General features: G+C 41.6%; 1 protein-coding gene across 1 annotated transcript in view; it reads left to right on the top strand.

The window, feature by feature from the left end:
- The first annotated feature begins 2,571 nt into the window (after nt 1-2,571).
- Nucleotides 2,572-26,225, top strand: part of LOC311134282 (mitogen-activated protein kinase 14A-like) — a 61,753-nt gene continuing 38,099 nt past the window's right edge. Inside the window, exon 1 of the mRNA XM_084167916.1 lies at nt 2,572-3,205. Within this exon, the coding sequence (XP_084024042.1) occupies nt 3,087-3,205 (119 nt within the window). The 5' untranslated portion in view covers nt 2,572-3,086. The remainder of the gene's footprint in view (nt 3,206-26,225) is intronic.

The raw sequence follows: 26,225 nt of genomic DNA, 5'->3' as shown, positions 1-26,225 counted from the left end.
ACCGCCCGCAACTGCAGGGCTCTCCAGAGGGTGGTGCGGTCTGCCAAACACATTACCGGGGTCAAACTACCCGCCCTCCAGGACACCTACAGCACCCGATGACACAGGAAGGCCAAAAAGATAATCAAGGGCATAAACCACCCGAGCAAATGCCTGTTCACCCCGCTATCATCCAGAAGGCGAGGTCAGTACAGGTGCATCAAAGCTGGGACCGAGAGACTGAAAAACAGCTTCTATCTCAAGGCCATCAGACTGTTAAATAGCCATCACTAGCACATTAGAGGCTGCTGCTGCCTATAGCCATAGACTAGAAATCACTGGCCACTTTAAAAAATGGAATACTAGTCACTTTAATAATGTTTACATATCTTGCATTACTCATCTCATATGTATATACTGTATTCTATAGTATTCTACTGTATCTTAGTCCATGCCACTCTGTCATTGCTAGTCCATATACAGCTGTGGAAAGAATTAAGAGACCACTGCAACAGTGCTAATAGTACCTCAAAAGTAATATTAATCAAAAAATAACTATTGACCATGCCTAAAGAGTTGAAAAGGAAAGTTTTGAGTGAGGAAAAGAAGGGTTCAATTCTGGCTTTACTGGCAGAGGGATACAGTGAGCGTCAGGTTGCTTCCATCCTTAAAATTTCAAAGATGGCGGTTCATAAGAACAAGGTCAAGCAGCAGACATTGGGGACAACAAAGCTACAGACCGGCAGAGGGCGAAAACGACTCTCTACTGACCGGGATGACCGCCAACTCATTCGAATGTCACTCAACAACCGTAGGATGACATCAAGTGACCTACAAAAATAATGGCAAACGGCAGCTGGGGTGAAGTGCACGGCGAGGACGGTTCGAAACAGGCTCCTAGGGGCAGGGCTGAAGTCGTGCAAAGCTAGAAAAAAGCCCTTCATCAATGAGAAGCAAAGAAGAGCCAGGCTGAGGTTTGCAAAGACCATAAGGATTGGACCGTAGAGGACTGGAGTAAGGTCATCTTCTCTGATGAGTCCAATTTTCAGCTTTGCCCAACACCTGGTCGTCTAATGGTTAGACAGAGACCTGGAGAGGCCTACAAGCCACAGTGTCTCGCACCCACTGTGAAATTTGGTGGAGGATCGGTGATGATCAGGGGGTGCTTCAGCAAGGCTGGAATCAGGCAGATTTGTCTTTGTGAAGGACACATGAATCAAGCCACGTACAAGGTTGTCCTGGAAGAAAACTTGCTTCCTTTTGTTCTGACATTGTTCCCCAAGTCTGAGGATTGTTTTTTCCAGCAGGACAATGCGCCATGCCACACAGCCAGGTCAATCAAGGTGTGGATGGAGGACCACCAGATCAAGACCCTGTCATGGCCAGCCCAATCTCCAGACCTGAACCCCATTGAAAACTTCTGGAATGTGATCAAGAGGAAGATGGATGGTCACAAGCCATCAAACAAAGCCGAGCTGCTTGAATTTTTGCGCCAGGAGTGGCATAAAGTCACCCAACATCAATGTGTAAGACTGGTGGAGAGCATGCCAAGACGCATGAAAGCTGTGATTGAAAATCAGGGTTATTCCACCAAATATTGATTTATTAACTCTTCCTAAGTTAAAACATTAGTATTGTGTAGTTTAAAAATGAATATGAACTTATTTTCGTTGCATTATTCGAGGTCCGACAACACTGCATCTTTTTTGATATTTTGACCAGTTGTCATTTTCTGCAAATAAATGCTCTAAATGACAATATTTTTATTTGGAATTTGGGAGAAATGTTGTCAGTAGTTTATAGAATAAAACAAAAATGTTATTTTTACCCAAACACATACCTATTAATAGTAAAACCAGAGAAACTGATAATTTTGCAGTGGTCTCTTAATTTTTTCCACAGCTGTATGTACATATTCTTAATTCCATTCCTTACTTAGATTTGTGTGTATTGGGTATATGTTGTGAAATTGTTAGATATTACTTGTTAGATATTACTGCACTGTCTGAACTAGAAGCACAAACATTTCGCTACACCCGCAATAACATCTGCTAAACATGTGTATGTGACCAATAACATTTGATTTGATTTGATATTAAATACGGCCAACGGGTCAATCACTATTGCATATGTAATTTTTTTTCAACATTTCAACACAGAGTTTCTAAACTTGTCTTTGAGTTCAACGTGTAGCCTACATCAAAAGGCAATAGGAGATTAGGCATTCCCACATATTTCAGTTGGATTTCCCCATCGCCAAACTCAAATCACGCGAGATGTGGGAATCGGGACAATAGGAGCGCGCTTCAGGGGCTTATTAAAACCAATTCTGTTGCTAAACGTTTCTTCAACGGAAGCAAACTGAACAAAACGGGGAGGGACCTACCTGAATTTGTTCAATAGAAAAACGTTAGTTTTTGCAACTGTTTGGACTAATGATTACACCCCAGTTCACGTTCCCTCTCAACACAGTCAAGGGGCGCGTTTGAGTGGTAAGGCTAAAGCAACCGACTGTAGACAAACGTCGAGGAGTGAAGTCGGGGAGGTGCATGTATGACAGCCGAAAGTCAGACACTAATGTGGTTTTTCAACAGAAAGGCTCAGATCAACATGGCAGTGTTGCCATTGTACAATGCAAAATACTTTTATAAACACTTTTATAAACAATCAGAGAGAAACCCAAATATCACATTAATTTGTATATATCCACTGTTAGACATGAACGGCAGCAAAGTTGGTTCATTAGAGCCATGTTTTGTAATGTTCATGCAGTCCACATGTAGGCGCAAAACTGATTTTTTTTATCCCCATAATGCAACGCACTTGACAAAAGTGATCCACTGAACGCACCCATGAACAAGATCGGAATCTGCAGAGATGAGAAATCAACCGTAGCTCAGTGTGTTTCGAATCTGCTGTCCTCATGTAGGGCATGGGATAAAGTTTGCACGGTTGCACTGTCCGGATTGCGCGAGACCCAATTCGTATATTGGTTGGGTCAACAATAGTTCTCGTTGTATTGCGTTTGAGGCACCACCAGCACCACTGCTACCACGCAAAGGAAGAAACCGAAGTTACGACGGCTTGTTTGTCTGCATTCTGCAGGAATGTCTCACAAGGAGAGACCCACTTTCTACCGACAGGAGCTCAACAAGACGATATGGGAGGTCCCGGAGCGGTACCAGACCCTGTCCCCGGTAGGCTCGGGAGCCTACGGATCCGTCTGGTAAGTACCTTTCCAGTATATCAACAATATCTACGAGAACTAGAGCCTGCTTCGTAAACTCGGCTCCGTCCTACGAAAGATATCCATCCATATTACAGGGATCTAAACTAGAGCTACTATAGAGTTACCCCATTCGTAGACGCTAAATGCTTTAGCTCCTATTGACGGTAGAATTTTTCTGACGGGGGATTTGTTTTCGCTTGCGGTACGGTTTTGGAGACATAAGGAACATATTTTTAATATCAATAAAAAAAATATATATATTGAAATTACTACACACATGGCCGGCTCTAGCCTTTTAGCCATAGTAAGATTTGGTTGAGTTAATTTCCTGCAATTCTACACATTTTGCCATTGGGCAGAGAGAAAATATATCAATTTTATAACAAATTGCATGCAATTCTACTAATTTTGCCATCGGGCAGAGAACAAAATTGCAATATGTAACTTTTTGGGAGACCTGACCAAATTCACATAGAAATGTGATATATATATCTGTCATTCGCATTGAAAGCAAGTCTAAGAAGTGGTAGATCTGTTCTATGTGTGCTATTTCTATGTTTCGCATAAGTTTTGTTTTTGGGTCTTTTACTTTTGATTTTGTACACCAGTTTCAAAAAGCTGAAAATACAATATTTTTGGTTATGGAAAATATATTTTGTAGGGATTTAGATGGTACAACGATTCTCTACACTACACTTGTTTTGCTTTTTTTTGTCACATAAACTGAAATTAGGCAAACTATTCGAATTTTTGCAACCAGGAAATGGCGGTGCGATTCTACACATTTTGCCATGACTTATCCATGTTATGATATCTGAGTGAGCATGACTAACAAAATCAGTTGGCGCCCCCTGGAGGTCAGGGCCCTGGGCACGTGCCCTGCGTGCCCGGTCAGTATTCGACCATGATTACTACAATTTTAGATAGCTGGCTAGTAGGGCTGACCCCATTTAGTCGATTGTTTGGTCGATAGGCTGTTGGTCGACCGGGATTGTTTTTAGTCGAGCAGTGGCAAATATCAAAAAAATAATTATGGCAGACGAGACACCTGTCTGACTCATACCTTTCTGAGTGGATTAATCCATTGCGGAGGCCGCCGGGATGGCACACCAGTATCAGCAGTAGTACATTTGTGACTCTTTTCAGGAAACTAGGCGTATGTCGCGGGTCACTACTTCACAGGAGAGCCATTTGAATGTGATGTCTTTTTAAAAATCAAAATGCGTTTTGGGGCAGAAATGCCTTCTGGAACATGTGAACTTTCATGTGCCTTTTAATAACAAACTTGTACGCCATCTGTAAATACAAATAAAATTGTTCAATTATGACCCTAGTTAGTTAAGCCACAAAAAAGACAGCAACCTTCCCACTAGCCATGATTGGCTGAGATAAGTGTGCGCTCTGAACGCTCCGAGAGCCAAACGAGATGGGTGGGGCTAAAGCTTAAGAGGATGTGAAAGTGCTGAATGGGTGTAGACAAAGAAGAGCTCTTCACTAGGTACCAAAACATTCAAAGGACATTTTCTCAAACGTGAGATTACAAGGTTATCAACTTTCAAAGCAGAATTACTTTCCCATTGTTCCCTTAAATGCAGTGTTTGATACAGTGGCTTGCAAAAGTATTCACCCCACTTGTCATTTTTCCTATTTTGTTGCCTTACAACCTGGAATTAAAATAGATTTTTGGGGGGTTTGTATCATTTGATTTACACAACATGCCTACCACTTTGAAGATGCAAAATAATTTTTTTTGTGAAACAAACAAGAAATAAGACAAAAAAAACAGAACTTGAGCGTGCATAACTATCCACCCCTCCCCAAAAAATAAAAGTATATACTTTGTAGAGCCACCTTTTGCAGCAATTACAGCTGCAAGTCTCTTGGGGTATGTCTCTATAAGCTTGGCCCATCTAGCCACTGGGATTTTTGCCCATTCTTCAAGGCAAAACTGCTCCAGCTCCTTCAAGTTGGATGGGTTCTGCTGGTGTACAGCAATCTTTAAGTCATACCACAGATTCTCAATTGGATTGTGGTCTGGGCTTTGACTAGGCCATTCCAAGACATTTAAATGTTTCCCCTTAAACCACTCGAGTGTTGCTTTAGCAGTATGCTTAGGGTCATTGTCCTGCTGGAAGGTGAACCTCTGTCCCCGTCTCAAATCTCTGGAAGACTGAAACAGGTTTCCCTCAAGAATTCCCCTGTATTTAGCGCCATCCATCATTCCTTCAATTCTGACCAGTTTCCCAGTCCCTGCCGATGGAAAAACATCCCCGTTCTGTCTCCTAGATATGAACGTATTTTGGTGCGGAAAGTGCAAATCAATCCCAGAACAACAGCAAAGGACCTTGTGAAGATGCTGGAGGAAACAAGTACAAAAGTATCTATATCCACAGTAAAACAAGTCCTATATCGACATAACCTGAAAGGCCGCTCAGCAAGGAAGATGCCACTGCTCCAAAACATTTACATTTTAGTCATTTAGCAGACGCTCTTATCCAGAGCGACTTACAGTTAGTGAATACATCTTTTTTTTATACTGGCCCCCCGTGGGAATCAAACCCACAACCCTGGCGTTGCAAACGCCATGCTCTATCAACTGAGCTACATCCCTGCCGGCCATTCCCTCCCCTACCCTGGACGACGCTGGGCCAATTGTGCGCCGCCCATGAGTCTCCCGGTCGCGGCCGGCTGCGACAGAGCCTGGATTCGAACCAGGATCTCTAGTGGCACAGTTAACACTGCGATGCAGTGCCTTAGACCACTGCGCCACTCAGGAGACAATAGCCATAAAAAAGCCAGACTATGGTTTGCAACTGCACATGGGGACAAAGATTGTACTTTTTGGAGAAATGTCCTCTGGTCTGATGAAACAAAAAAAGAACTGTTTGGCCATAATGACCATCGTTATGTTTGGAGGAAAAAGGGGGTTGCTTGCAAGCCGAAGAATGCCATCCCAACCGTGAAGCATGGTGGCGGCAGCATCATGCTGTGGGGGTGCTTTGCTGCAGGAGGGACTGGTGCACTTCACAAAATAGATGGCATCATGAGGAAGGAAGATTATATGGATATATTGAAGCAACATGTCAAGACATCAGTCAGGAAGTTAAAGCTTGGTCGCAAATGGGTCTTCCAAATGGACAATGACCCCAAGCATACTTCCAAAGTTGTGGCAAAATGGCTTAAGGACAACAAAGTCAAGGTATTGGAGTGGCCATCACAAAGCCCTGACCTCAATCCTATAGAAAATGTGTGGGCAGAACTGAAAAAGCGTGTGCGAGCAAGGAGGCCTACAAACATGACTCAGTTGCACCAGATCTGTCAGAAGGAATGGGCCAAAATTCACCCAACTTATTGTGGGAAGCTTGTGGAAGAATACCCGAAACGTTTGACCCAAGTTAAACAATTTTAAAGGCAATACTAATTGAGTGTATGTAAACTTCCGACTTCAACTGTATGTATGTGTGTGTGTATATACAGTGGGGGAAAAAAGTATTTAGTCAGCCACCAATTGTGCAAGTTCTCCCACTTAAAAAGATGAGAGAGGCCTGTAATTTTCATCGTAGGTACACGTCAACTATGACAGACAAAATGAGGAAAAAAAATCCAGAAAATCACATTGTAGGATTTTTAATGAATTTATTTGCAAATTATGGTGGAAAATAAGTATTTGGTCAATAATAAAAGTTTCTCAATACTTTGTTATATACCCTTTGTTGGCAATGACACAGGTCAAACGTTTTCTGTAAGTCTTCACAAGGTTTTCACACACTGTTGCTGGTATTTTAGCCCATTCCTCCATGCATATCTCCTCTAGAGCAGTGATGTTTTGGGGCTGTCGCTGGGCAACACAGACTTTCAACTCCCTCCAAAGATTTTCTATGGGGTTGAGATCTGGAGACTGGCTAGGCCACTCCAGGACCTTGAAATGCTTCTTACGAAGCCACTCCTTTGTTGCCCGGGCGGTGTGTTTGGGATCATTGTCATGCTGAAAGACCCAGCCACGTTTCATCTTCAATGCCCTTGCTGATGGAAGGAGGTTTTCACTCAAAATATCACGATACATGGCCCCATTCATTCTTTCCTTTACACGGATCAGTCGTCCTGGTCCCTTTGCAGAAAAACAGCCCCAAAGCATGATGTTTCCACCCCCATGCTTCACAGTAGGTATGGTGTTCTTTGGATACAACTCAGCATTCTTTGTCCTCCAAACACGACGAGTTGAGTTTTTACCAAAAAGTTATATTTTGGTTTCATCTGACCATATGACATTCTCCCAATCCTCTTCTGGATCATCCAAATGCACTCTAGCAAACTTCAGACGGGCCTGGACATGTACTGGCTTAAGCAGGGGGACACGTCTGGCACTGCAGGATTTGAGTCCCTGGCGGCGTAGTGTGTTACTGATGGTAGGCTTTGTTACTTTGGTCCCAGCTCTCTGCAGGTCATTCACTAGGTCCCCCCGTGTGGTTCTGGGATTTTTGCTCACTGTTCTTGTGATCATTTTGACCCCACGGGGTGAGATCTTGCGTGGAGCCCCAGATCGAGGGAGATTATCAGTGGTCTTGTATGTCTTCCATTTCCTAATAATTGCTCCCACAGTTGATTTCTTCAAACCAAGCTGCTTACCTATTGCAGATTCAGTCTTCCCAGCCTGGTGCAGGTCTACAATTTTGTTTCTGGTGTCTTTTGACAGCTCTTTGGTCTTGGCCATAGTGGAGTTTGGAGTGTGACTGTTTGAGGTTGTGGACTGGTGTCTTTTATACTGATAACAATTTCAAACAGGTGCCATTAATACAGGTAACGAGTGGAGGACAGAGGAGCCTCTTAAAGAAGAAGTTACAGGTCTGTGAGAGCCAGAAATCTTGCTTGTTTGTAGGTGACCAAATATTTATTTTCCACCATAATATGCAAATACATTCATAAAAAATCCTACAATGTGATATTCTGGATTTATTTTCCTCATTTTGTCTGTCATAGTTGACGTGTACCTATGATGAAAATTACAGGCCTCTCTCATCTTTTTAAGTGGCAGAACTTGCACAATTGGTGGCTGACTAAATACTTTTTTCCCCCACTGTAGGTTTTGTATTGAAGTCAATGTACCCAGAGGAGGACAGAAGCTAGCTGTCCTCCGGCTACACCGTGTTGCTACCATACAGGGTGCTGTTGAGGCTACTGTAGAACTTCATTGGAAAACATTGTGTTTTAATCAATTATTTGGTGACGTGGAAATATTTACTATGGTTTTATCTAAAAATGATTTATTTTAATGTTTGATAAAAATAAAAATAAAAATGTGAAATTCACTGAGGAGGATGGTCTTCCCCTTCCTCCTCTGAGGAGCCTCCACTAAAATATACAGTGCCTTCGGAAAGTATTCAGACCCCTTGACTTTATCCACATTTTGTTACGTTACAGCCTTATTCTAAAATTGATTAAATAAAACAATTTCCTCATCAATCTACACACAATACCCGATAATGTCAAAGCGAAAACAGGTTTTTAGAAAGATTCTCTGGTCTGATGAAACCAAGATTGAACTCTTTGTCCTGAATGCCAAGCGTCACGTCTGGAGGAAACCTGGCACCATCCCTACGGTGAAGAATGGTGGTGGCAGAATCATGCTGTGGGGATGTTTTGATTACAATATACATTTTCTGACCGTTTTGAACAATGTCAACACAACAAAATAAATTATAAGTGTACCAGAGAGTCTGTATATATTTTTTGTAAAGCCGTTATTGCAGCAGAGACTAAAAATAGTCGCATTCATTCCTGAATGCAATTTTCCAAAATGGAACGGTTTATTTGTTTATACTAATTATTGAAGGGTCGCATTGTTATTTGTTACCGACTTGAACATTTTAAATTGTGTTTTTTACACTGGATAAAAGTATATACTCAGAGCTAGGAAATTGTATATCATACACTGCAGTTGAGGAACAACGGGAAAGTAATTCTGCTTTGAAAATGGATAAACTTGTAACACCACCTTTGAGAAAATGGCCCTTGAATGTACACCTACTGGAGAGCTCTTCTTTGTTTACACCATTCAGCATCGTTCACACCCTCTTAAGCCTTAGCCCCACCCATCTCATTAAGGATTCACATGTGAGACCATGTGGTAAACACACGCTATATAAAAAAAATCCAAGTTTATTTGTCACATGCACAGGATACAGAAGGTGTAAACGGTACACAGAAATGGTTACTTGCATAGTAGGAAATCAAAAACAGAAAGTGTCCAAATATAAATATTTAATAATTATTAGATGAGGCGTACTCGACACACTTGTCTAAATTGATGGGTCATGTGAAGGAAATGCTCTAATCACCCCCCAGCCACATCTAGCTAAGTGGATGGGTCACTATTGTCTAGACATGTACACATGTTTATGAAATACAATAGATTGCCATAATCACCCCCAGACACACCTGGCTAATTTGATGGGCCATGTAATAATTTGGCGAAGTGGAGTCTTTTGTTTAGACATGTAGCTAGCTAGCTAAACAATAAACCAGCATAATCCCAACTCATACTACTACTAATACAAACATTGTCATAGCTGTAGTATGAATCTACAGGTTGCTAAAGCTAACAAACTAGGTTCAATGTTAGCTAGCTAACATTAGGCTATAACTAGCAATGCAAATGGTTTTCTGATTCAAATAATATTACTACACAGATCATACACGTAACGTTATCTAGCGAGCCAGCAAGCTAACGTTCGCTAGCTAACTAACAGTACGCTTTAACTTGCAATAAAAACAACTTTCTGACAAAATTAGTTATCTGAAAATGTAGCTAGGCTCTTACCTGTATACATGGATGAACGCTTCACGGCAGACTGGAACCATTTAACTCAGTTTTGTTTGTAGCTACATCATGTTTGGCCAGCATTGTGTCAAGTCACTCCGGTTCAGTGTGCAGAAAGTAGCCTATCACTTTTCTCCAACTGATCTGTCGATAGCGCCTGCTAAATTCAGGGCATCAATGTTGTTGAGAAAAGTAGCAAAACTTTTGTAGTTCTCGATGGCTAACATATCTTTCAAAAACTGAGCGGTAGAAAGGACTATCAACACATAGGGTGGGTTGCACCAACATGGATTAACTCTTAAACTGGGTTAAATCAATGTTTATCTATAAATCTTGTTGCACCAAATGTTAAACCTAGGTTTTAAATTAATCCTAGTTATATTCAAGCCTTCCTCTAATCTAAATTTTAGTTTTCACTTTAAACCTAGATTGATTTTAAGCCTGTTGCTCAATAATAATAAAAAATGAATACATTTAGATTGGAAATTATAAACTGTTACTTGAGGTGTTTTAACTGATAAAATGGCAGCATATCTACTGTGGAGAGACCAAAACAAGAGTTTCTCAGACCATAATTAGAGACAGGTTAAATCCTGTTGAATTTTATGATAATGATGAGTTTTCAAGGCGATGCCACTTCTCCAAGGACTATGTAATGCAACTGGAAAGAAAGGTTGGACCAACCATTAAACATGGGAGTGATAGGAACGCGGCTGTACCCCCACTACTTCAGCTCTTGGTGACCCTACGTTTCTACGCAACTGGATGTTTCCAGATGGTGGATGGGGACCTTTTTGGACTCCACAAGTCAACCGTCTGCAGGATTGTAGTCAGTGTCCAGTGCTATTGCCAGTCTGAAGAATCAGTACATAAGGTTCAAGCCTACGGAGGAAACAGCAGCTGGATTTTACAGGAGAGCTAGATTTCCAGGTGTACTAGGGGCAATAGACTGTACACACATTCCTATTCCCAACCCTGGTGGTGAGAATGGAGAACTATTCCGTAATCAGAAAGGTTACTGCTCCATCAACGTGCAGGCTGTCTGTGATGACAAAGGTCAGCTCACCAACATCGTAGCTAGATGGCCAGGATCCACCCATGACAGCAGAATCTTTGACAATAGTCGTCTGTGTGCAATGCTGGAAAGGGGGGCATATGAAGGCGACCTACAAGGTGACAATGGATTTGCCTGTCGTGGTTACCTTATGACTCCCCTTTTTTAAACCCCCCAGACACCTGAAGAGAGAGAATACAACACCTCTCATATCCTGGCAAGAGGTCTCATAAAGTTTTTGGAGTGTGGAAAAAAAGATTCCCGTGCCTGAAGGAGGGGCTCTGCATGAAGATGGACACTACACTGACAATCATTATTGCAGTGGCAGTTCTGTATAACTTTGGCAAAAGACAAGAAGACGAGGTACCTGAGGAAGCTGAGGAGGACCTACCTGAGAATGCAAAAGTTGGCCAGGTGCAACATGCTGCTAATGCAAATGGCAATGCTATGAGGAGAACATTGATTGAGAACCATTTTGCAGCCTAAGGTGTAAATAATGTAACATTGGTAACATGTAAAAAGCAATAATATATTTTGATCGACACATACAATTCCTAATTAGGCTGTCTGTATTCAAATGTATTGTTAAGACTTTGTTATTCTCAATACCATACAGGGTGGAACTGGAAGCACCAGAACACAAGAGTGGGGACAAGACTGGAGGACACCAAATTGCTTGGGAAAGCATTGTTTTAATAAATAATTGCTTAAATAAATAAAAAGATCAGCATTCTTTACACAGTGGGCATTTGTTTCCCTGAAGGAGTTTCTGTTTCTGAATTTGCAGTAGCTATTTTTGTAAATTCAAGACCTCAATCTGCAGTAGATCTTTCTCTCTCTCCAGCTCCAAAACATCAAATGAGCTTGGTTCATGTCAGTTCTGGGGCGATTGCTTGGCATGTCTGGTGTTTTTGCTGCTGGTGCAAGATCCAGGCACTGCTGTTTCTCCACGGCACAGGGTGTCCGCTCAACTAAAGGAAATAAATAAAATTAATTCATTATTAGTAGGCTATTTACTTACAACAATTTAATTGGGGCTTATGATATGCCCAGCCTTGGTACAAATGATGTTATGCAACACGCTGTAATGGGCCTGATAACGGTAACGTTGTAGTGAAGTAGCATTAACGTTAGTTTTAACGTTCAATATAGTCATTGATATTTACCAGTTATTTATGCTTACTAAATATTGGTGGGTCGAGTTGTCCTCCGTCATCATAGGGGTTAAGGACAGGGACAAACTGCTGGGGAATCATCTTATATATTTTCTGGGAGAGAGGATCAATTCCCTTGGACGGAGGCTCCCCTCCGGTCTGAAATAGCCCCCGCCTCTCCTCTGCCGCATCCTTTTTGGCTTTCGCTTTTAAGTTTTTCCAGCATGCCTTCATCCAATTTGGGTCTCTCTTCTCTTTAATCCGTGTCGATCCATTAAATCTGTCGCATAAAATGTCCCAGGTGTCTTCCTTCTTTTTGACAGTCGTGTTGTCTGTCTTTTTATCCTTCAGTACGTTACTAAATTCCTCCATCAGCTCCGACAAGGTTTTTTCATAAGCAGAGAAATTTGAACTTCTTTGACGTGCCATGATCACGTAGCTAGCGGACAAATAATAATACATGGCTAAATAACGTTAAGTAATGACAATAATACATTATATATTATGCTAGCTAGCTTGGTTTATAAACTAGCTAGCTACAGTAGCTAACGTTATCTAACAAATTAGTTTTCTGTCTAGTACTGGTAAATAACAGATTTAATTTCAAATCAGCCAACCCATGAGAACCTTTCACGATGGAGTTGCAGTAGTTTTAAAGTTACATTTGTTATTATTTTATCAAGGAACAGCAACTTTGTGCCATCATTTGTCAAGTAGGCTAGCTACTTCGTTTCATCTCACGAAATACCTTGTATATTGGTGTAACATGTCACTAATTATAGTTTAAAACTATTAATCATAGATTTACTGATCCAGATTTAAAATTAAGTGGTGCAACACATCTCTGATGAATTATAAACCTAGATTTACAAAACCTAGATTAGCTCTAATCCTAGATTAATTTAAACCATGTTGGTGCAACCCACCCATACTGAACAGCTCACGTTACAGACGCACGAAGCATGCTACATGGCAGACCAATCCAAACTCATCTCCCAGGATGTCCAGCCCATCCATTATCTCAGCCAATCATGGCTAGTAGCCAATCATGGCTATGTCTTTTTCCGTGGCTAAACCAACTAGGCTTGTAATTTTAACAATTTGAATCGTATTTATCGATGGAATACAAATGTGTTATTAAGGCACATGAAAGTTCACATGTTCCAGAAGGCATTTCTGCCAAAAATTGCATTGTGATAAATTAAATAAAAATGTTTACGTTGAAATGCCGCTCCTGTGAAGTAGTGATGTGCGACATACGCCAAGTTTCCATTTAATTTTTAAATGAAAGCGCTTGATTGCATTTCAAATCATGAATGACTCGTATGCTGTGTGATGACATGAACAAATGATTGATTGATACAGTAGCCTATATAACTATTGAAATATAGGCCTAAGTAAGTTATGGTATTAAGACTAGACAGGATGCACTCTTAGGCCTACAGCTCTATTGTGGTTATACGAAGCTGCTATACTAAGCCGACTAATGATAATGACATTACTTATTATTATAATGATGATCATAATAATAATTGTAATAATAACAATAAGGAGATCAAGAAAAGAGGGTTATTATACACTTTATTTTTCGGACAATTTTGGAACGGTGTAAACAACACTAAATACATTTATAAATAATACCAGAGAAGCTGGTCTAACATTTAAAAAAAAAGTGTAAAGCCTTTTATTACAGCATAGCAAAGATTTAAAAAATTTGGCGAATTTGTGAAATTGTTTATCCGACATGTTGTGGTTGCCTGAGACTTTGTGCTCACGGAATCAGTAGGCTATTAAACAAACACTCAAACAGGCAACAGAAGCAAGATTTGTCTTATTTCTCTAGATGTTTATGGATGATTTATAAAGCCAGGCACATTTAACAGTTAGGCTAATTCAGTTGGTTTCCTCTCTCCTCACTTTTCTTAGACAATTAAGGCAAGGGCTGTTTTCTCGTCCTCATTCTGCTGCCGCCTTCGCCGCATTGTTCTCAACACCAATATGCTGGTTAACTTTGCTATTATGCACACAGCAACATGGTCTAGGAAAAGGTGCCATTAAACAGCGTACTGATGTTTTTCAGAGCTGCTGACAGCGACCGCTATCCAACGCGGGAAAAAGCACTTTTGTTATAAAATAATACTTTTTTTATTAGTGTTGCACCATTGTTCTTGCATAATATAACCATATACAATTTCAGTAGCACATGTCTTATTGATGGACTGTGCCATCCCCACGGCCTACACAATTAGTCCACTCAGACAGGTGCGAATCAGACAGGTTTCTTGTACACCATATATCTTTTTTAAATTGCTACTGCTGGACTAAAGAAATCTCTATTGACCAAACAATCGACCGATCTCTCTATCTATCTCTATCTCGGCTGGTGGGAGGAGCTATAGGAGGACGGGCTCATTGTAATGGCTGCAATGGAATTAATGGAACGGAGTCAAACGTAGTTTCCATGTGTTTGATACCATTCCATTGCAGCCATTAAAATGAGCCTGTCCTCCTATAGCTCCTCCCACCAGCCTCCTCCCACCCTAGCGGCCGGGAGCCCTAAGCGACTGGAGCCGGCCCTGACTACCCACCTTTATAGGGTTAGGGTTCCCAAATGCCCATATGTCGATGTTACTGCGCTTGTTTACAGAATATGGACAGAAGACAGAGGCGACCCTGTGCCAATTAGGGGTCGTCACTAGTTACCACAGCCACAAAGTCATAAACTGCCTATTTCTACAGTTTATCATCTTAAAATCTGATTGTAAATCTAACCTTAATCACACTGCTAACCTTATGCCTAACCATAGCCTTAAATGAAGACCAAAAAAGCAACTCTTGCTCAATCTACTGCAATGATCTAGCTATAAACTATTGCGGAGTGTAGCAATCTGCAATGTATGAAATCACAAAATCAGGCCGGGGATACTTTGTTTTTCTGCGGTTTACAACAGCTACCTACAAAGTTTCAGTCGGTGTAAAAATGAGGTTATAGTAACCAGATCGCTGTGCTACGCACTCTTCTGAGTGGCTCGGGTCTGTCTGTCTCTCAAACATTGTATTATCTTTGTTTTTGTGCCTCTCCGGGATGCTTTTCCTGGTGCACAACATCCTGTAAACAAGAATTTAACAGGCTGGATGAAAGACTTCAGTCGTCTATTCACTACTGCCTCTCAATTAAACAAAAAGGCACCATCTAAATTGTTTTTGAGGAAGTGTTTATGGTGCAGATTTATATCGATGTTTATACAGAAGCCTACTTATCGGTGGGGACGCAGTGCCTCAGTGCTGTCAGTGAGCATTGTCTTCCTACAGGTGGTGTCACTCCTACACAAACGCTTGTCCCTCCACTGAGGGTTAGTGCGATCCGGTATACTTGGAATGTCCTTACCCTAAATCCTATCCCTAACCTTAACCCCTACCTTTACCCTTATCCTAACCTTAACCCTTACCTTAATCATTTTACTATTTAACCTCAGTGGGGTGGTGTCAGAGTTGGTTGTCCCAAGGATCCCGGATAGCAAGGAACCTCAACTGAGGGCAGGTTGAATCGTCGCGCTATGACAATGGTTACGCGCGTAACGCTTGTCGTTGCCGACGCTACCAACAGCACATAAACAAGAACGCTAATGCATCATCTGTCAGTTGTAGAATCCGAATGTGTATGGTTCTTGTGCCTATCCCCAATCAAAATGTTGCATAACAAATATTGTGTGGTCAAATGTGACGTCTTTGGCATGCATGATCATGATCAGGCTACTAAATGAAAAACATTTTATGCATGATGATAACAATGTACGGAGTGGATATTCGAATTTGCCCCTCATGATGTTGCTTGAACTTGGCTAAATCATTATGCTTACATCTGAATGTAGTCAGAAAGTGACTGAAACTGAACGTAAGCTTCTAGTTACATCACCTTGTGCCCAATAGCCCCTTGCTCCCTTTACATCCCTGCATGTTCTAGTAGCCCACTCTAAGCCAGGCCAGCAGGCAGTGTGACAGACAGAAAGTCACGTGGTTGCCGGGCAGAAAGTGGCCCCACCACCCCAGTCAGTAGTGTAGTGAGCGTTCTATTCTATAGGCATCTGCTGCCCTGCCGGTGATGAGTCTACAATGATGTCATCTTTTCCCATTGTGTGGACACGGATGAGTCATAGCTGCGAGATTAGGTAGCCTAGTCTCCTCAGCTCTGTTTCGGTTGAGTCATCCTGCTGTAGTCTACTCAAGGTCCCTTTTGACAAGAAGTAATTATAACACAACCGCTCCTGTCCTGTGAGAATAGTTATTCTTCTGGACAGGATAAGTGTGTGTCTCACTGTTCAATTGTTTTGCACAATAGCTGTTGATGCATCATTTTGCTTTCAGTTGGAAAATGACGAATTGATCCGTTTGGCCATGCTAGAAAGGACAAAGGTCACAATGGCAATATCATCAGAAAGTGAGCAGCAAGAGAACTGATGAGCAAATATATGAGCTACAGTGCCTTCGGAAAGTATTCAGACCCCTTGACCTTTTCCACATTTTGTTACGTTACAGCCTTATTCTAAAATGGATTTAAAAACAAAAGAATCCTCAGCAACCTACACACAATACCCCATAATGACAAAGCAAAAACACGTTTTTAGATTTTTTTGCGAATTTATTACAAATACGAAACAAAATCTTATTTACATAAGTATTCAGACCCTTTGCTATGCGAACCAAAAATTGAGTTCAGTTTCATCCTGTTTCCATTGATCATCCTTGAGATGTTTGTACAACTTAATTGGACTCCACCTGTGGTAAATTCAATTGATTGGACATGATTTGGAAAGGCACACACCTGTCTATATAAGGTCCCACAGTTGACAGTGCATGTCAGAGCAAAAACCAAGCCATGAGGTCAAAGGAATTGTCCGTAGAGCTCCGAGACAGGATTGTGTCGAGGCACAGATCTGGGGAAGGGTACCAAAAACTTTCTGCACCATTGAAGGTCCCCAAGAACACAGTGGCCCCAAAGAACACAGTTTAGAATCATCAAGACTCTTCCTAGAGCCAAACTGAGCAATCGGGGGAGAAGGGCCTTGGTCAGGGAGGTGACCAAGAACCCGATGGTCACTGACAGAGCTCCAGAGTTCCTCTGTGGAGATGGGAGAACCTTCCAGAAGGACAACCATCTCTGCAGCACTCCACCAATCAGGCCTTTGGCCACTCTAGTATAAACGGAAGCCACTCCAGTAAAGGCACATGACAGCCTGCTTGGAGTTTGCCAAAAGGCACCTCTGGTCTGATGAAACCAAGATTGAACTCTTTGGCCTGAATGCCAAGCGTCACGTCTGGAGGAAACCTGGCACCATCCCTACGGTGAAGCATGGTGGTGCCAGCGTCAAGCTGTGGGGATGTTTTTCAGTGGCAGGGACTGGGAGACTAGTCAGGATTGAGGCAAAGATGAACAGAGCAAAGTACAGAGATCCTAGATGAAAACCTGCTCCAGAGCGCTCAGGACCTCAGACTGGGGTGAAGGTTCATCATCCAACAGGACAATGACCCTAAGCACACAGCCAAGACAAAGCAGGAGTGGCTTCGGGACAAGTCTCTGAATGTTCTTGAGTGGCCAAGCCAGAGCCCGGACTTGAACCCGATCAAACATCCCTGGAGAGACTTGAAAATAGCTGTGCAGCGACGCTCCCCATCCAACCTGACAGAGCTTGAGAGGATGTGCAGAGAAGAATGGGAGAGACTCCCCAAATACAGGTGTGCCAAGCTTGTAGCGTCATACCCAAGAAGGGGGAAAAAAAACAATTTAAGCAATTTTAGAATAAGGCTAACTTAACAAAATGTGGAAAAAGTCAAGGGGTCTGAATACTTTACGAATGCACTGTATTTGTACTTTAATTTCCGTCTAGGGTTAGGTGGTGAGGGTAGCGGTAAGCGTTCATGTTAGGTTAGGGTCAGCGGTTGAAAGCTCTGAACTTCTGTCTCTGTATCATAGCCAAATATTGATGAGCTGCTGTGTCTCACTCTGGTGTCCTGGAAAGTGCAGTTGCAGTAAATTGTGGGACACTGCAGTAGTAGTGCTGCCAGGTGTGAGCTAAAACGTTGTCGTAGGACTACACTGCTCACAGCCTCAGAGTATACTTATAGGTCTAAGTACTGTACCTTCCTGGGCAGTGCAGTGAAACATACGTTGAGAGTTTGTTGACATTGTTGAGAGAGAAGCAACATTGAGAGAGGGTGGCAGTGCAATACTGTATAATGGGAGAGTAGTGAGGTATTAATAGACTAGATATGTGCTCGAAATGGCACTCTAGATAGTGCACTACTTTTGACCAGAGTCATATGGTCAAGTAGGGCACTATGTAGGGGATAGGGTGCCATTTGGGACAAATAGCAGACTTGCTTTGTGTCCCTCCTTCCAGTTGTCTTGGCTATTCCATGAGTCAGTTCCTGTAGTCCTGTCTGCAGTCAGTCAGTCAGTCAGTTGGTCGCCCGGCCAGTCAGTCCAATCAGTTAGTCAATCAGTGGCTCCAGGTTTTCTTTTTTGCAGTCCCGCTACTCAGATTATCAGATCTCACATCGCCTGGAGAAATGTCTAACATATCAACAACCACTTTAACATCATTCGGTGAATCGATCTTATCATAGCCCAGCAGGACTGCAAAGAAAGACAAGCTGGTACGCCAAACTTTCAGCCAGTCAGTTAGAGTTTAATGTACAGTACCAGTCAAAAGTTTGGACACACCTACTCATTCCAGGGTTTTTCTTTATTTTTACTATTTTCTACATTGTAGAATAATAGTGAAGATATCAAAACTATGAATTAACACATATGGAATCATGTAGTAACCAAAAAAAGTGTTAAACAAATCAAAACACAGTTGAAGTCGGAAGTTTAAATACACCTTAGCCAAATACATTTAAACTCAGTTTTTCCACAATTCCTGACATTTAATCCTAGTAAAAATTCCCTGTCTTAGGTCAGTTAGGATCACCACTTTATTTTAAGAATATGAAATGTCAGAATAATAGTAGAGTGATTTATTTCAGCTTTTATTTATTTCATCACATTCCCAGTGGGTCAGAAGTTTACATACACTCAATTAGTATTTGGTAGCATTGCCTTTAAATTGTTTAACTTGGGTCAAAAGTTTCGGGTAGCCTTCCACTAGCTTCCCACAATAAGTTGGGTGAATTCTGGCCCATTCCTCCTGACGGAGCTGGTGTAACTGAGTCAGGTTTGTAGGCCTCCTTGCTCACACACGCTTTTTCAGTTCTGCCCACAAATGTTCTGTAGGATTGAGGTCAGGGCTTTGTGATGGCCACTCCAATACCTTGACTTTGTTGTCCTTAAGCCATTTTGCTACAACTTTGGAAGTATGCTTGGGGTCATTGTCCATTTGGAAGACCCATTTGCGACCAAGCTTTAACTTCCTGACTGATGTCTTGAGATGTTGCTTCAATATATCCACATAATTTTCCATCATCATGATGCCATCTATTTTGTGAAGTGCACCAGTCCCTCCTGCAGCAATGCACCCTCACAGCATGATGCTGCCACCCCCGTGCTTCACGGTTGGGATGGTGTTCTTCGGCTTGCAAGCGGTCCCCTTTTTCCTCCAAACATAACGATGGTCATTATGGCCAAACAGTTCTATTTTTGTTTCATCAGACCAGAGGACATTTCTCCAGAAAGTACGATATTTTTCCCCATGTGCAGTTGCAAACCATAGTCTGGCTTTTTTTATGGCTGTTTTGGAGCAGTGGCTTCTTCCTTGCTGATTGGCCTTTCAGGTTAGGTCGATATAGGACTCGTTTTACTGTGGATATAGATACTTTTGTACCTGTTTCCTCCAGCATCTTCACAAGGTCCTTTGCTGTTGTTCTGGGACTGATTTGCACTTTTCCCACCAAAGTATGTTCATCTCTAGAAGACAGAACGCGTCTCCTTCCTGAGCGGTATGACGGCTGCGTGGTCCAATGGTGTTTATACTTGCGTACTATTGTTTGTACAGATGAACATGGTACCTTCAGGCGTTTGGAAATTGCTCCCAAGGATGAACCAGACTTGTGGAGGTCAACAATGTTTTTTTCTGAGGTCTTGGCTGATTTCTTTTGATTTTCCCATGATGTCAAGCAAAGAGGCACTTAGTTTGAAGGTAGGCCTCGAAATACATCCACAGGTACACCTCCAATTGACTCAAATTATGTCAATTAGCCTATCAGAAGCTTCTAAAGCCATGACATCATTTTCTGGAATTTTCCAAGCTGTTTAAAGGCACAGTCAACTTAGTGTATGTACACTTCTGATACACTGGAATTGTGATACAGTGAATTATAAGTGAAATAATATGTCTGTAAACAATTGTTGGAAAAATTACTTGTCATGCACAAAGTAGATGTCCTAACCGACTTGCCAAAACTATAGTTTGTTAACAAGAAATTTGTGGAGTGGTTGAAAACGAGTTTTAAAGACTCCAACCTAAAGTGTATGTAAACTTCCGACTTCAACTGTATATGTTATATTTGAGATTCTTCAAAGTAGCCACCCATGCCTTGATGACAGCTTTGCACACTCTTGGCATTCTCTTGTTGTTGTAGTAGATCAGCTTTAATATTGCAGATGGATTGTAACTTCCATCAATGTAATTGTCTGCATCACTTCTAATCCCCCATATGTTTTTTCTTCTCACAAATATATATATATATACAACTGTGGAATAACTTAAGAGACCACTGCACATTTTTCTTAAATCAGCTCTACATGTATGATAGCCATTCCATTCCAGTGTCTGTTGAATTCCAACACAGGCACACCTCATTCTACTGAATTAGGTACTGATTAGGTGATCACATGAATCAAATCTTATTTAACGATGAAAAGTATAAAAACCACTGCTATGGTCATCACTATCCTCTTGCAATAGGACCAGCTGGATGGGAAAAACGGTACTAATAGTACCTCAAAAGTAATATTAATCAAAAAATAACTATTGACCATGCCGAAAGCGTTGAAAAGGAAAGTTTTGAGTGAGGAAAAGAAGGGTTCAATTCTGGCTTTACTGGCAGAAGGATACAGTGAGCGTCAGGTTGCTTCCATCCTTAAAGTTTCAAAGACGGCGGTTCATAAGAACAAGGTCAAGCAGCAGACATTGGAGACAACAAAGCTACAGACGGGCAGAGGGCGAAAACGACTCTCTACTGACCGGGATGACCGCCAACTCATTCGAATGTCACTCAACAAACGTAGGATGACATCAAGTGACCTACAAAAGGAATGGCCAACGGCAGCTGGGGTGAAGTACATGGCGAGGACGGTTCGAAACAGGCACCTAGGGGCAGGGCTGAAGTCGTGCAAAGCTAGAAAAAAGCCCTTCATCAATGAGAAGCAAAGAAGAGCCAGGCTGAGGTTTGCAAAAGACCATAAGGATTGGACCATAGAGGACTGGAGTAAGGTCATCTTCTCTGATGAGCCCAATTTTCAGCTTTGCCCAACACCTGGTCGTCTAATGGTTAGACAGAGACCTGGAGAGGCCTACAAGCCACAGTGTCTCGCACCCACTGTGAAATTTGGTGGAGGATCGGTGATGATCTGGGGGTGCTTCAGCAAGGCTGGAATCGGGCAGATTTGTCTTTTTGAAGGACACATGAATCAAGCCTCGTACAAGGTTGATTTCTGAACTCTTCCTAAGTTAAAACATTACTATTGTATTGTTTAAAAATGAACATGAACTTATTTTCTTTGCATTATTCGAGGTCTGACAACACTGCATCTTTTTTGTTACTTTGACCAGTTGTCATTTTCTGCAAATAAATGCTCTAAATGACAATATTTTGGGGGGGAATTTGGGAGAAATGTTGTCAGTAGTTTATAGAATAAAACAATTTTTTTTATTTTTACATAAACACATACCTATAAAGAGTAAAACCAGAGAAACTGAAAATTATGCACTGGTCTCTTAATTTTTTCCGCAGCTGTATATACATACATACATACATACATACATATCCTTTAAAAAAATATATATTTCCCTTTATTACTTTCCAACCCCACCACCCCTTCCCTAATTGGAGTAAACTAGTGAACAACAATGCTTAGGCCTCTACTTCAAGCTTATACATACTATATACATTTTATAGACACAGTCATTTTTACAATAATTATATTTTGTTTGTTTTTACTCCTGAACTTCCTCAACCTCTCCAATCATTTTCATGATGTCCATCCGGTTTGCTTCTATATGCCATATCTTTCTAACTGTGCTCTTTCACAAAAGCTCTCAACCTATAACCTATATACTTATAATGGACACAGTATGCTTACATTATTAGTTATCTTGTTGTTATTAGACCCATCCTTCAACTCCATTCAACACCACCCATCTATCTCTTAACACCATCCATATTGGATTTCTATTTGCCATATATATTTCAACTGTACTGTGACGATTTACAAAAGTTCTGAAACCCTTCTATTCTCATTGTTTCTACAGATTGTAAATTGAAAGTATTTTTTTTGCTAAAACTATTATTATATTATTGATTGATTGACTATGACTTTTCAGATCACCCAGTAATGCTATCTGCAGGGTTAGCTCCAGGTAAATATTGCAATCCTTTAGCCATTCCTGGACCTGTGTCCAAAATCAAGCTACAAATGGACAGTACCAAAACAAATGATCTAATGATTCTGTCTCTTCGCAGCAAAATCTGCAGAGCTGGGAAGATTGTATCCCCCATATAAATAACATTCTATTGGTAGCAAGAATTGTATGTAATAATAGAAAATAAAACAATTCTAAGTTTTGAATTTTACATTTTAGTCATTTAGCAGACGCTCTTATCCAGAGCGACTTACAGTTAGTGAGTGCATACATTTTTTTTCCTTTTTTTTTTATGTCGGAGAAATAAATTCCTCTGTCCTAGTTAAAAACTCCTTAGTTGCCCTGGCTGTGTGTTTCTGGTCGTTGTCATTCTGGAAGACCCAGCCACGACCCATCTTCAATGCTCTTACTGAGGGAAGGAGGTTGTTGGCCAAGATCTCGCGATACATGGCCCCATCCATCCTCCCCTCAATACGGTGCAGTTGTCCTGTCCCCTTTGCAGAAAAGCATCCCCCAAAGAATGATGTTTCAAACTCCATGCTTCACGGTTGGGATGGTGTTCTTGGGGTTGTACTCATCCTACTTCTTCCTCCAAACACGGTGAGTGGAGTTTAGACCAAAAAGCTCTATTTTTGTCTCATCAGACCACATGTCCTTCTCCCATTCCTCCTCTGGATCATCAAGATGGTCATTGGCAAACTTCAGACGGGCCTGGACATGCGCTGGCTTGAGCAGGGGGACCTTGCGTGCGCTGCAGGATTTTAATCCATGACGGCGTAGTGTGTTACTAATGGATTTCTTTGAGACTGTGGTCCCAGTTCTCTTCAGGTCATTGACCAGGTCCTGCCGTGTAGTTCTGGGCTGATCCCTCACCTTCCTCATGATCATTGATGCCCCACGAGGTGAGATCTTGCATGGAGCCCCAGACCGAGGGTGATTGACCGTCATCTTGAACTTCTTCCATTTTCTAATAATTGCACCAACAGTTGTTGCCTTCTCACCAAGCTGCTTGCCTATTGTCCTGTAGCCCATCCCAGCCTTGTGCAGGTCTACAATTTTATCCCTGATGTCCTTACACAGCTCTCTGGTCTTGGCCATTGTGGAGAGGTTGGAGTCTGTTTGATTGAGTGTGTGGACAGGTGTCTTTTATACAGGTAACGAGTTCAAACAGGTGCAGTTAATACAGGTAATGAGTGGAGAACAGGAGGGCTTCTTAAAGAAAAACTAACAGGTCTGTGAGATCCTACAATCCTACAATGTGATTTTCAGGATTTTTTTCCCTCAATTTGTCTGTCATAATTGACGTGTACCTATGATGAAAATTACAGGCCTCTCTCATCTTTTTAAGTGGGAGAACTTGCACAATTGGTGGCTGACTAAATACTTTTCCCCCCCACTGTATACAGTTGCAGCTGTTTGAGAAAGCATGCAAGATTGAGCAAAAATTGACAACAATGTGAGATTTGATTAATCTATTTAATCTATGTCAAGTCCTAGGTGATGGAGATCAGATCCACCCTCTTCACCTGAGACACAAACACTCTGGTCCCCCGTTGTAACCATTTTTCCCAAGCATCTCCGTGCAGTCAGACCTTTGATTATTTTGTGCCACCTGGGCCACAATGGTAAGCCCCCTCTCTGATTGTCCGAGTGTGACCCCCTCCCCATGGGTTACTGCAGCCAGTGTTGCCAGCACTGCCACTACCTGGGTGGGGGTACCCCACCGGAATCCCCACCGGCTAGGTACAAGGTCGTCAAGGTTCTCATTAGCAGCTTTGAGAATTTCCTTGTATATTATGCTCTCCCATCAGGGGGCTCTGGCTTTGTAGGACCAACCCTGCCAGGCAGGCTCAGAATCTTGATCAGCATGTTTGTTGTTTGTGCAACGGTATATTCTAAATCAGAGAGGAATAGGTGAAGCATTAATATTTTAGTACATCAAAGCTAGCTACATCAAGTAAGAGAACATTTAATGTAACATCTAATTAGGGTCCACTGGGAAACACTAACCACTACGTTGGTTCCTACCCTGTCATAATAACCCCTCCTTGGCTTTTTCATTCATTGACATGTCAAACAACACTATTCAAAGTGCCCTCTATATTCCAACTTTTGGTTGAAGTTTGTTTGAACAGTATAAAACAATCAGATTGGAGAAAGACCCATTAAAAACACTTAGAATGTATGTATTGCCAGCCTAGGGTAATGCACTACTCATAAAGCATATTTATACATTTTATTATTTAAAAACCTAACATACTGTCAAATACCATCACAAATGACAAAAATACTGTGATATAATACTTTGGCCATGTCGCCCAGCCCTACTTTAGGCTACATGGTATATGTAATGTATAGGAAAATGTTCGGCAGGAAATGTCATAGCAGTCACTGCAGCAATAGGCTATATCACTGATAAACATTAGATTTGTGTGTGTGATTGTGTATGCGTTCATGTGTGCGTGACTCAAATGGGGCTAGGCAGAGAAGGGCTGTGCAGGTTCAACACCCACTCAACATCGGCTCTCTATGTTCTTTGTTCTGTATCAGGGTGTGGACATGACATGTGCTGCTGAGGAATCACTGTAGCATGGAGCACAGCCAATGTGTGGTGTGCGTGTGGATGTGTCACAGCCAAGCCATTTCACTGTTATACATGTGGACACAGCAGCTCTCACATGATGAAGCTGACTCACTATCGTACACATCCTCCCCTTAGCTCCATACAGGCAGACAGTAACATAGGGGTGAATCCTAAGTCATGCATTGATGTCAATGGGAGACTAGGTATGTGAAAATGTGACTTAAAGGACAACTCCATCAGTTAACATTTGGTTTGTTATTATGAAATATTTAGAGTCCTACACAGTTTTAGTGATAATTTTTTTGATTTCATGTCTATTGACTGTTTAGTGATGAGCAAAATCTCAAATTGCTTCTCTTTTACACTTTCAAGTAGGATCCCTGAGATGACTTATACAACAAATGATGGACAGTCATTTTCAGCGATCTATATAACCCGTCTGTAGGTTTTTGATCATATTGGAACTCCTTGCTACATACAGTGCATTCGGAAAGTATTCAGACCCCTTTACTTTTTCAACATTTTGTTATGTTACAGCCTTATTCTAAAATTGATACAATTCCTAATCAATCTACACACTGACACAGCAAAACCAGTTTTTAGACATTTGTGCAAATGTATTAAAAATAAAAAACGGATCACATTTACATAAGTATTCAGACCCTTTACTCATTACTTTGTTGAAGCACCTTTGGCAGCGATTACAGCCTTCAGCATTCTTGGGTATGACGCTACAAGCTTGGCACACCTGTATTTGGGGAGTGTCTCCCATTCTTCTCTGCAGATCCTCTCAAGCTCTGTCAGGTTGGATGGGGAGCGTCGCTGCAC

This window comes from Coregonus lavaretus (genome assembly GCF_964263955.1).
Source record: "Coregonus lavaretus genome assembly, chromosome: 8".
NCBI classification, from domain to species: Eukaryota; Metazoa; Chordata; class Actinopteri; order Salmoniformes; family Salmonidae; genus Coregonus; species Coregonus lavaretus.
Note: the sequence above shows the minus strand (reverse complement) of the source record. Positions and strands in the feature narration are given on the sequence as shown.